Source organism: Agelaius phoeniceus, chromosome 5 (assembly GCF_051311805.1).
Source record: "Agelaius phoeniceus isolate bAgePho1 chromosome 5, bAgePho1.hap1, whole genome shotgun sequence".
Lineage (NCBI taxonomy): Eukaryota > Metazoa > Chordata > Aves > Passeriformes > Icteridae > Agelaius > Agelaius phoeniceus.
In genome coordinates this window covers 16332641-16345692 of record NC_135269.1, presented here as the reverse complement: position 1 = coordinate 16345692, position 13052 = coordinate 16332641, and the positions used below count along the sequence as shown (strand labels likewise).

At 38.7% G+C, this 13052-nt stretch overlaps 1 protein-coding gene across 4 annotated transcripts in view; it reads left to right on the top strand.

Annotated features, from left to right (window-relative positions):
- The window catches only part of PACSIN2 (protein kinase C and casein kinase substrate in neurons 2), a 56108-nt gene extending 43402 nt beyond the window's left edge, over positions 1-12706 (top strand). For 3 of the 4 annotated variants that reach the window (XM_054631779.2, XM_077178399.1, XM_077178400.1), the window contains exons 7-11: positions 1073-1193; positions 3263-3387; positions 4061-4177; positions 5126-5322; positions 10548-12706. In XM_054631779.2, the coding sequence (XP_054487754.1) occupies positions 1073-1193; positions 3263-3387; positions 4061-4177; positions 5126-5322; positions 10548-10660 (673 nt within the window). In that variant the 3' untranslated portion in view covers positions 10661-12706. The remainder of the gene's footprint in view (positions 1-1072; positions 1194-3262; positions 3388-4060; positions 4178-5125; positions 5323-10547) is intronic. The other variant, XM_054631780.2, reaches the window with a different exon arrangement.
- The last annotated feature ends 346 nt before the right edge of the window (positions 12707-13052 follow it).

The following is a 13052-nucleotide window of genomic DNA, read 5'->3' as shown; positions in this document are numbered from 1 at the left end:
TCCCTTTCTCAAAATACATGCCTCTCTATTGCTTAAATACATTGAAATGACTGCTGATGTAGGAAAAAACCCATACTGTGTATATGTTAAAGCAGTCAAGTATTGTATAGAAATTGAGAAATATGGAAGTGTATTTTGAGAAAGTTTGACTCCTTGACAATGTAGCACTAATGAATTCTAATTCTAAATTTTGTGTGATCTGGTCTGGAAGGATTTTCACAAGTACTCTATATTGAGTATAATAGCAGCTTAACTATATATAAAATCATATAATAGCAGTTCTGTGTCTCTTATTTTAAGCCTTGTGACTGTTGTGTTGAGATTTTTTTTAAACTCTGAGTTCCATACTGCACCATATTGGTGGCTTTGATATAAATGTATTGTCATGCACATTAGCATGTGCATGGTCTAGGATCAGAGCTGTATCTGCAACATGACTTCTGTTCTGTTAATGAAAAACAACTAGAGTGAGAGATAAGAAAAAGTAGTAAGGTTCTTCTTCACAGTGTTTGATTCAAATAGTACAGTTAGTAAAATCAGACAGTACCCAAACCAGTAAAAGCAGCTTTCAGATATTATACCTGCATAGGAAAATGTTTAACCCATTTACCTCTGCTGCAGCTTTGGGGGCTTTATTTTTATAATTGCTTACAATCCTGACTGGATTAAAACAGAAGTTTGTGGACTTAGCACTAAACCAGTTTCTACTGTCTTGTAGATAAGCTTTGAAATTCAAGAAACTTCCAAGACTGCATTTCAGTTGTTTAAATATAGTCCTATGTATATATATATTTTAATGACAGCCAATTAAATTACACAAGAGTCATAGTTTTAAAATCTGGTAAACAAGGATTTTATGGTGTCATGAACTTTGAGCAAGTTTACTTGTTGGACTACTCTTCCCTTTTTACAGGCAGTTAACAGGTCTGTGAGTTTTTAAAAGTCTATCTTGCTATAAGTTTCTTCAATACTATTGTGAACTTTAAGATAGATTTTTTTAAAAACTGCTTAGGGATTTGCCATGATTCTAAATGTGATACTAAATTAGAAGACAAATTTGTTTTTTTTTCAGTTACAAAAATATCTACCGTGAGCTGGAACAGAATATCAAAACAGCAGATGCTGTTGAAGACTTGCGGTGGTTCAGAGCTAATCAAGGTCCAGGGATGTCAATGAATTGGCCTCAGTTTGAGGTAAGGTCACAGTACTTAAACCACTGAATTGTGTTGTCTAGTTTTTTTCCTCTTTGCTTTTTGTAATATATCATTCTGGTGTAATTCTTAACTTCCAGCTTCCAACACTGAATCTTTTTGTTTTGCAAGTCATAGTGTTTTCTTATCTCCGTTTCCACTGGGCCACAACTTTTGGGGGTGATTATATTGAGCGCTATTTAAAGAGAAAATGGCTAAACCAGAAAACTACAGTGCCTTTTTCTAAGCTTAAGTGATTACTGAAGTTCTTAGCCATTGTTCAGTTGATACCTCTCTGACACCTGCATATGTTATCCTTTATCTTTTACTTTTCCTCTTTGGTAGAAGACTTCAGTTTGAATTTCCTTACTGTTAGCAGGTAATTGTAGCGTCTGCTGCAAAGACTCTGAAAAGTCTGAACTAAACAGTTCAAAATTTGAAATTTGATACTTAAAATTCAATACTGCTCTATTAAAAAAAAAAGTTCCACTTTTACCCAGTTAGTCATTTTATTGCTGGATGCCATTTTTGAAAGAAAGAAGTTTTTCTAAGTGGTGGTCTGTTACCATAGCCTACAAGAAATACGTACAAAAATGTGTCAGTGCAGATCATACTACTCATGTATGATAGCTAGAAGTGGAATGAGTTGGACCAGAATCATGGGTTTAGTTAAAATAAGTTCTAGAGATTAAATTAATGGAGTGGAAGTATAAACTCTGGAGTGTTTCACTGTTCTCTTATTAACCATAAAGGAAAATAGCACTTGTTTTGAAAATACTGAGTAACTTTAGATTGGAGGTTTGAGGAAGAAAATTCATAACAGTCCTGTAGAATTTCTTTGCCTGAAACACTGAAGTGCAGTTACTTCTGTGTGGGGAAATTACTATCCTTTTTCTTAAACATTATAATTAACAAATTAAATGCTCCTGTTTCTGTTTTCCTAATCAAGTTTTTTCTTGTTTACATGCTACAAGGATGACGTAAGTAAAAAAGTCATGATCAAATGACTCTGAAATTGCATTGTAAACTGCAAATATGCATAGGTCAGTGGTCTTTTAACTGTGGTAACTCAGAAATCCAATATGTATTTTACAAAGTTAAAATAATGAGGTATTTGAAGAACTGTGCAGAATGCACTGGACTGACTCTGCTACATGGGAGTAATAGCAACTCTGAAAACTTCCATTTCTTGATAAAAATATGTATCTCAAATGTCATCTTTTGTATAGCAAACTCTCTCCTGACTTCTTTTACTTTTAAGACTTCTGAGGAAACATGTCTCAGCATAGGATGTTTACTTGCATCCAGTTTGTTTTCTGTTGGTTCCCGCTTTGTATCAGTATAGCATATATAGTATAACAGGATATCAAAGCTTAACTTTGACTTGATGCAGGAGCTGTGTTTAGGTCTCACCATGCCTGTCCCATCTGCCTCTGAATGGTTCAAAACATCAGGAAGGGTCTGCAAGGGGCATCATTAGTCTAGTCAATACTTGTGTTGATTTGAGCCTTAACTCCTATATATGGCTTTTTAGGACAATGAATTTCACTAAATCCAGAATGAAGTACTTGTAGGGCTTAAATCTTAGGAACAGATTTAAATTAGCTGCTTCTTTGTAAGTCATCTGAGAGTTCTTGAGAAGTAAGCCCTGTCTTACAGTGCCTTTTTTAATTGAATGTTAGAGTTATCTTTTAAGGCCAGATGTCTTGGCATTATGTGAAACTGTGAGCCCTCACAGTACATCTTTTAAATATCTTTACTGGCCAGCTCTTTTGATTGCTCCAGTTGTGTGCCACACGTCTGGTATTTTAAGTCTTTTCAAGGGGTTCAGAATACTAAACAGGGAAGTGCAGGTAACTGGGATTTTGTGAGTAGCACAGACACCTGTTTGCGTTACTGGAGTAGGAACTAGATGAGAATTGTACATGAAATGTTTGGAGTGACTTGTCGTTAATAATTATTGATAGTGTTGTATATATAGATGTGTATGTTCCATAAGTCAGTCTGGAAATGAAATGTGATAATTACTTGTTCATTTTAATTTCTCAATCACGTTTTGCATTCGTTGGTAGGAGTGGTCTGCAGACCTGAATCGCACTCTCAGTAGAAGAGAAAAGAAGAAGGCTTCTGATGGAGTGACTCTGACTGGCATCAATCAGACAGGAGACCAAGTTTCACAGCCTAACAAACATAGCAGGTAGCTTTTTTTATGCCTAAAAACACTAATTGGAAGATTGTTGCCTTCAAATGCACTAAGCTCTACAGGATCAAAAAGTCACTGTCCAATCAAATGATAAATGATAATTATCTGCGAGCATTTTTAGTGATGTCACTGCATTTCACAAATTAATTTGGAAATTATTCTTCATATATAGTTCTCTTTCCATTGGGAGCTGAAAGAAACCAAGCTTCATGAGAAACTGAACTTTCTGTACTTGATCTGGTGGTCTCTTCCTACCTTCCCATCTCTAGAAATGACAATAATACTTTGAGGTCTTAGTTTGCAAAACATTTAGTCACATCAGAATTCTGGATGTGATTAATACAAAACTGTTAACATCAACTGCTTTAAAAAGGAATGAAGCTGGCCAGAAAAATTGCATTGCCTTTTATTGCAGTCAGTAGGAAAAAAGAAATTGTGGTCCACAAAAGATATTCTAATTGTGGAGGAATGTTCCATATGTGAGAGTTTCCAAGCTTTCTTGAGTCTTTTGCTGCATTTGATAGATGTTTTGGTTTTGTTTAGTTGTTTATTTAAATTTTTTTTGACTGAAGGAGGGGTCTGCTAAGAAACTGCTTAGTGGGACACCAGTGACAGTGTTCTCTTATACAGATAGGGTCACCATAATGCTTTTTCTTTTCCAAATTAGCAGTCTTAGTGTCCAGAGTAACACAGTGCAGTCAGTACAATCAAGTTACAATCCCTTTGAAGATGAAGAAGATACTGGGAGTACTGTCAGTGAAAAGGAGGACAATAAGATCAAAAAGTTGGTGAAATGTTGTTTTTTAATTGTTTTCACATTTGCACTGTCTCTATCCAGGGTTTTCTATTTTCGGTTTCTATAACACTACGCTGGTCAGTGCATGATGAGTTTTTAAGCAGTTGTGTAAGCAACACTGTAACCTAACTTGTCTTTCCTAACAGATGCCATATCTGTTGCTTGATCTTTGGTTTCAAACCACTGTGGTTATTGGCAGTTGCTAACAGAACTGCTGTTGCTTTTTTTTCCTTCCTTTCCCAGTCCTATAAAATGTTAAAACTGATGTGTTTTTCTAGTAAAACTGCTTCTGGAGCTTTACTGCTCTGTGTCTTCTCACTGAATAAATCTGCTTTTAAGATGCTTTCTTTTTTTGTTTAGGACCTTCTCGAGCAGCTGCCTGTTGCTTCAGTGTACACTCTAGGGATATTCCACTCTATTAACTGGCATGTGCATGCTGAACAGTGAACTTCCCTTTAAATGATTAAGTTGTTGCAGTATAATGAAGTTTTTTATTGGTGGATTACAATATAGAAAAAGTGTTGGAAGCTATTGTAGAGGTGCACAGTGGTTTGGGAGGAAGGTTCTGCAAAGCAATTTAAATGTCTTTCCTAAACCAGGTAATCCCTCTCATTGACTGTGGCATCCCTTTTACCTTTCCAGAGTAAATAATCCCATGGATTATGTGGATTTTTTTGAGAGAGAAGTCCTTTGAGTTTGTGGGGAGATTGACGTGTGTATTAGTTTTTCCTTTTTGTAACTTTTTAAATGCTTTGCAAGAATGTTTTTATTTTTTAATGGGGCATTGTCAGTTAAAGATAGATGAGAAGATACCAGAAGGAAAGTTTGAAAGCTGGGCTTTAGAGTGGAGTTTAATCATATTCAGGGTTGTCTTAATGGTATTTCTAGATTCCTATTTTAAAAGTGAAAAATAATAATTTCAAATTTGATTTTCAGTGTTAGCAGCTATGAGAAAAACCAAAGCTACCCTACAGATTGGTCTGATGAAGAGTCCAACAACCCCTTCTCCTCCACTGATGCAAATGGAGACACCAATCCCTTTGATGAAGACACCCCTCCTGCCATGGAGGTGAGAGTACGTGCACTCTATGACTATGAGGGCCAGGAGCAAGACGAGCTCAGCTTTAAGGCTGGTAAGTTTGCAATGTTCACTTTAAAATATTTATCAAAAAGGAGAAAGGCGGGAGATTTTTTCTCTCTTCACCTTTTATTTTCTCTGGATGTACAATTCCACATGCAGGATCCTATCTAACCATCATCCCTCCTAACAATACTTTTTGGTCTCCCCTGTTTGGCAACACTGACTCCTAAACTCTTTGAAATGTGTTGGGTTGCCTCTGAGATGCTCCTTTCTTCCTATCTTAAGTGAAACAAATCTATCTGCAGAACTGAAAATCCTCTCTCTCCCTTTTCTTCCTTGATGACAGTAACAGCTGCTGCTTTTAGCTGTCTGGAAATGCCAACCCTACAGAGTTGTTTTTTAAAGGAAAATACCGCAGCAGCTATTCTTGTATTAAATCAACTGATATCTTCTCTGTTTAAATAGAAAGCATCCAATTTTTGGCATCCAACTTTCTGCACTGCTAACTTTTTAGGATTGAAAATTCAGCCATGGACAGATACCTTTTAAACTGTCTCTGTTCACCCCTCTTCAGTGTATGTTAAGCACAGGTATTATCTTTACCTGAGTTTTTTCAGTCTTGTGTTGTATTAGGGTACACTTAGTACACCTCTTCCTTCTTAAGGTGTTGTATCTCCCTTGAGCCCTAAACCCTTTTTTCCCCTCACTGTTACAGGAGTTGAGAGAACAGAATGGATGCAGCTGATGGGGGAGACCCATCACACACTGTTTCCACACACAGGAAAGTGACATCAGGGTGTGATGGCTGCACACCACAGGTGCTGCTGCCTCCAGCTGAAATCTACCCCCTGTTCATGACTTTCAAGTCAATTGTTCAGCTGTCTTGCCCAGAATTGCAGGAGACATTTTCCAACCAGGAATTCAAGAACAAGATTGCAGGAGTAGTTTAGCAAAAGCAAGCAGAACTTCAGTTTGTGCAAATGAGAGAGATAGACACTCTTTGAGTTTGTCTCTTTTCCTATTTGCTTGTCATTTATTCCCATCTCCTGTAATAGAAAAACAGGATTCAAGTGTTGAAAAGAAACTCCAGAAAGCTTTTGTTTGCCTCCCTTTCAACTAGGGTTACTTAAAGTTAGTGCTACTTCTATACCACCTGCTGTGGTTCTAGGTGGATGTTAGGGCTTAAAGTTAGGAAACCAGACCATGTTGTAGCTAATCAGGGAACTGCAGGATGTCTGTTCTGCTAATGAAGGGGCTGCTCAGAATAGTGTGTCATATTCTAAATGCAGTTTGTGCTTTCTGAACCAAAACACCCCCCAGCTCAGGTGGTGGTACTGTGCCATTAACTCACCACCTTCCTTTTTTGTTAGTGAAACCATTGAACATCTGACTTTTCTTCTTTGTAGACAAGTATTGTAGGCTTCCAGAGTGGAGGAATGGGTTACTTGTCCATGAACTTTGCTAAATTGTGCCTTGACAGAAGTTCAGTAGTAACCAAACATCTGGTACTTCTATGGAATGCACACAAGCCAAAAGTTACTTTTCATTCTATAGACTTCACCTGCTCCGTTTTTTTCAGCAGGGGATGGAAGCATGCTAATCCTCTTGAAATATATCTCTGGTACCTGTGAAAGCAGCAAGGGTTTACAGTAATGAGTCTTTCCTTGGCAAAACCATGCAGTGTTTATATACACAGATATAATGGTTTATATACACAGATGTAACGGTTAAATACAAAGTTAGGTGGTGTGTGCTGGAGTATCAGCTGTGTCACTTGCATTGAACCATTGAACCAAGTGGCTCTCACTGTGTGAGGTCTGTAGAAATAAAGCAGAGGAGGTATGAACTGTGAGATATATGCAGACTTCACTTAAAAAGAGTTCAGTACTTTGAAGGAAGAGCATTAAAGAATATTACACCACCAAATGATGTCATTGATACAATTGTAGGAAAGGGATGATGTGCTAGACCATGAATTCCCTTAGAGATGCTAATTAATAGGATGGCTACTTAGTTATTAGGCAGAAGTGTTAGTGTGACTAGCTTTACATTGAACATACAAAAAACTAAGGAAAATAACTTACTAGGTCAGGTGGGAGCCAATTTAAAATGTACTCAATCCTATGTTCCTCTGTAGATATCCCTAGGCTCCTAAGCAGCTGTCAAGAGAGGATTAATACATTTTAAGGATTTGTTCAAATGTATATGGATATTCTCAGATAGGATTTCCTTGGGTATTCAAAGAATTTACCTACAAAATGCTTCTAAATACATCTTACAGAATATATGCTGTCACGGTTTGACTCTGGCGCAATGCCAGTGTCCCCATGAAAATATATTCTCCCTGGTGTCTGCTGTGAGATGTGACCAGGAATAGAGCAAAGCAGGCTCCAACTTAGAAATAAAGAAGAAAAACTTTATTAACCTACAACTATATATAAAAAGAAACACACACAGAACTCAGAATGAAAACCAAACATTCCTCCTCCCCCCACCAAATTTCCAATACCCCTCAGATCATCAACTCTCAGTCCATCACCACCCCTTAGATAATCAATTCTCAGTTCATCAAGGAGAGAGGAGTCCCTCTTGTGCCATAGGCTTCCCCTGGAAACACAGTTGAGACCTCTTGTGTTTCCATGTCACACATGGCACCGCCCAGAGATCATTTGCCATGGTGACATCTTCCTTCCATGTACAGTGCTCTCACCACTGCGCATGGACCAGAGCTGCTTCTAGGGTTCCCCTTTTAAGGATGCTTTGCCCAGTTCCAAAAAAAGCACAGTCTCTCACTTTTGGGACACCAGTCCCCCCGCAAATTCACCCCCTGGGGCTGAGGGGTCTCAAGAACAGAGATCTTCTTCTTCTTCCCTGAAGATGGAGGGCACCACCACCCTCCTCACCCGTCATTCACGCACTCCTTCACATAACATCACTGCACTCTCTTGGCTCCAAGCCATTGCCTCCCCCTAAATCCAGTCTCTGTGTCACAGGAAAAATGGTTCTGTCCTTGGCTATACAAGAAAAGTCCAGCCAAAGGCCACTCCATCATCCCTCCCACCTAAGATTCTTCTCAACTTCTCTTGTGGCCCATTTCCTCTTATCTCATCTGTATCTCTCTTCTCATTCAGCTCCAGGAGGATCCTCATTTGTAAGGTTTCCATCATTCAAGAAAAGGGTTAAAAATCTCAGGCTCTGCCTGTCCAGAACTCCCACCTGCCCTGCGGGGCACCTTCTTGCCACACCCCCCCCCCCTTCTCCTCCTTGGCCGGCTGTGCTATCAAATTTCAAGGTGGCACAAGCACCATATTTCCCTCTCCCTCTCTCCCTCTCTCCCTCTCTCCCTCTCTCCCTCTCTCCCTCTCTCCCTCTCTCCCTCTCTCCCTCTCTCCCTCTCTCCCTCTCTCCCTCTCTCCCTCTCTGTCTCTCTGTCTCTCTGTCTCTCTGTCTCTCTGTCTCTCTGTCTCTCTGTCTCTCTGTCTGTCTCTCTGTCTCTCTGTCTCTCTGTCTCTCTGTCTCTCTGTCTCTCTGTCTCTCTGTCTCTCTCTCTGTCTCTCTCTCTGTCTCTCTCTCTCTCTCTCTCTCTCTCTCTCTCTCTCTCTCTCTCTCTCCCTCTGTCTCTGTCTCTCTCTCTCTCTCTCTCTCTCTCTTCCCCCCCCCCCCCCTGCGGGGGAGGGGGGAGTGGCTGCCTGATGCCTCTCCAATGTTCCTCCACCCTTCCATCCTGCGGGGGGCCTTCACCTCCCCTCTCTGCCCAAAGCCCGGCCTACCTCACCCGGCCACATGGCCTCCTCTCCCCCGCCCAGCCCGCAGCCGGGCAGGGGAGCTCTGACCTCTTTCACCAAGAGAACCCAAGAGAGCTTCCCCCTGGGGGTTCTCTGCTTTTAACTCCCTGTGTTCTCAGAGGCGTATCCATGTCCTCAGTGGCCACACCAGGTGCCAATATTCAACTCTGAGCACCTATTGGTTTGACCACAACATCTCAAAAAAACTCACTTCCTTTTCAAACCAGGACATATGCTTTGCACTGTGTCCATTAAATGTACTTTAATACACAAAACTCGTTTTTTTAGTAGAGTACCTTTACATCTGTTGCTTTTTGTTTTGTTTTTTCTCTTGGCAAACTCCTTGGAGGCTTCCAAGGAGCAAGGATAACTTTATTCATATCCTATGAGAGGTTTTATAAGCACGTAAGAGGATGGGACATAATTATTAACAATATGTCTGTCTCGCCCTCCTGTAGCCTTCAGTGGCTGAGAATAGTCATAGTAAAGGTTGTCCCTGCAATGTTGTCAGAGTATGTTATTGTGTGTTCTTGTTTTATCATCACAGTGGTTTCATTGTAACTGCTGTGCAGATGACACTTAAAAGTGTTAATATTTTCTTAGACCTCCAGGATCACCAAGTTTCCAAGCCCAAGCTTTGATACAAATGCATTTGTTAGGGCATACTGACATTGAAATGTGAAATTTGAATACTCTTTGTTTCTACTCTTTATTAACACACACTTCATGGAAGGTTTGAAATTGTTCACTTCCATTCTGCAGCACTAGAAAAAGTGGAAAAGTTGTAACATATTTCCATAAACCAAATAGATTCTGAAGTGCCAAGCATTTGTTCACAATGGGTATTTATTAGTTTTCTGATAAAAACTAGAAGAGATGAAACTTTAACTTTTTTATGGAAGAGAAAAGCTATAAAGATAAGTATCTTGAGAAGATTTAATATGAAGCTTGTCTATTTCTACCAAAAAAATTACATTCCCTAGCTAGTTTATATTCTCCTGAATGACACCAAGACTCTCTACTATTTTAGACTGTAATAAGTGATTAATATCTTCATCACCTAGTTCCTATTGCTAAGATAAAACACACATCAGTTTTATCTAGGGAAAACATTTGACACAAATTAGTTGCACAGGAGGAAATAATTGTTACTCAATGTGGCCTTTTTTGCCTGGCTGAGGTGGAACTTCCTTTGCTCCTATGGAGCATCTTGGAGTCTGCAGACTCCAAGACTTTTGAGACTTTTGTCTCAAAAGTCAAAGTATTCCCTGAGGATGTGGAATATCAGATGTGCGTTGCAGTCAAAATGAAGTTAACTTATAGTTCAGACATTCATGAATGCATAATCTGGAAGTTAGCAAGCAAATTCTGAGCTATTTAATCTTTGCAGCATTTTCTTCCATGTTTCCCTTAAAACCTTAATACAATAAGCCTATTGAAACATCTATTTGACTTTCACTGAGTTGGGGAAAATGTTCCTTCTTTTCTTCAGGGGATGAGTTAACCAAAATAGAGAATGAGGATGAGCAGGGCTGGTGCAAAGGACGCCTGGACAATGGACAAGTTGGTTTATACCCAGCAAACTATGTGGAACCAATCCAGTGACAAAGGACAAAATAAACACAGAAGTGTCACAAGAGCTCTGTAGGCCTGTACAGTGTATTTAGGTGAAGTGAGAGGAAACTGAATGGATGTATAGAGTGTATATATTTTAATGATAAGGTGAGAGCTTGATACCCAAATAAGGCTGAATGAAAGACAAAAGCTTGACATTGTTCTCACAACTTGTACCCAATGCAAAGGAAAGGAGTAAGGCTGAAAAAATAGTATGATAGGAAAAATACTTTTTAAACTTTTTCTTCCCACATGGTCTGTTATTGTGGATCCTAAACATTTTTGCATTTTCTATGCTTATGCCTCATCCTACCCCAGGTATGTGGCTTACGCTCACTTTTGTTTAATCAGTTATTTTAAGTGACCTTTCAGTAACTTGCAACTTGAATTTTAAAGATTGATAAGAACAAATAAAGAATTAACTATAATAATGTCTGAAAGATGCAGTATTTTTTTATTTAAATGCTATGTAGTTAAGCACCTTTTTTTATGCTTTATCAATTAATACTTAAATTATGACATAGATTTAGTTACCACTTGACTGAATGAAAGCTTTTTCCATGTTGTAGTAATCTTTCTGTGTTGTCAGCATGGCTTGAAGTTGTAAATGGAGTTGTAAAACAAAATACTGTATTTAATAAATATCTGTTACAGAAGGTTATTTGTAGCAGAGATATCTGCAGGTGTCATGGGTTGGGATTCTATTACAAATGTTCTTTATGTGGGTTGACACTTGAACTAAGAGTTTTTCATCTAGATCTTAAGTGGCATTCGAGAGAAATATGAATTATGCATAAGCCCCAGAAGAGTGGCTATTTCCAGCACATGTTTGCAGGGAAAAAAAAATCTCCTTTTAACTGCTAATGATTTTTGGGTGATTTGAAATGTTCAGTCTTTGAAAGCTGATTATCCTGAACAGAGAAGACTGTAAAATAGACTAAATGCTTTTATTAATAGCCTATCTATGTTGTGTATATGTACATATAATTTGATATTCCAAAATATGAAGAGCATGGCTATTAGTTATCAAGCCTTTTGGTGTCAATAAGATTTAGACTATTTTAAGAGTTTAAATTATCGGTATATTTAAATCTGCTTTCCTGCCATATTCATTACTGTACCATAGACAAAGTATTCTGTGATAAGATTTTTCAGAAGTACAGTAAATACACTAATATACTCAAAATCAGTATTTGTGGATAAATTAATAAGTCAAAGTATAAACTAGCTTTAGTCCAAACATGGATTATTGTAGCAGAACACTGTAAAATCTACATTTGTTTGCAGTTGCAACTTGGCCAGCTGTAGTCGTGTCAAATATGCACTTGTGACATTGAAAACTGGGTTGTAAAACTACAGCAGATCTGTGTTAAAACTAAGTATCAGGTAAGTAGATAATGCCATGTTAGGAAGCTACACTGTAATGAAGTTAACAAATCTTTTTTGAGGTAACTATAAAACACTGTTGGTAATCTTGGACCCTATCATTTTTGAGCTTATAGATATATTTAGTCATCATTTTCAGTGAATCCAAATGTGCAAGCTTAGAAAGTGGATGTATGTATATGTCTGTCAACAAAAACTTACCAACATATTTGTTCATCCACAGGACAGTTGCTAAAATTGTCAGGAATTACTGGTTTGGGTCTCTGTGTTGTAAAATATTTTAGAAAACAATAAAGTCTGTTAATCTCTTAAATACACAGAATGCACCTTTTACTATTTCACTGTGTGTCAAAGCACAAATAATCTCTGCATTTCATTGCAATTCATAGTGACAAAACCTGCATTGTGTAAAAGAGCCACAAGCAGGAGTGTGACGTGGGTGACATTGTGCCGTTTACAAAAAAGGGAGGAATTCTTGGCAAAACATTCCAGCAAAATCTTCATGGAAGAAGAGGAAACTGTCTTTTATGGGTTACAGAGTCCACTGTGATGCTGCTTTCTGTGGTGTTGTCAAGCCTCAGATAGAATGGGTGAGCAGCTAAGCTTTTTATTTCTTCTTAAATAAAGTATCTGAATATTTTCTGCCTTTGAGTTTTCTTGTTGACTGGCAGTGATTAATGTAGTGCTGTTTGTGACAGCTGGCTGAAGGTTTTCTGTCATCTCCCCCATCAACACCTGCTGAACAGCAGATCTCAGGGGTTCATAAACACTGGCACAGGGTCTGTTTGGAGGCCTGTCACCAGTGGTGTCCCCCAGGATTAACTGTTTAATATATTCATCAGTGTCTTGGGGTGGCTCAGTGGTGGCACAGAGCTGGGAGGAGCAGCCAGTCCCCCTGGGGCTGCACAGCCCTTCCCAAGGACCTCAGCAGGGTGGAGAGATGGGCAGAGGAGCTGTCTGAAATCCAGAAAAGGAAATGCAGGGTCCTGCACCTGGG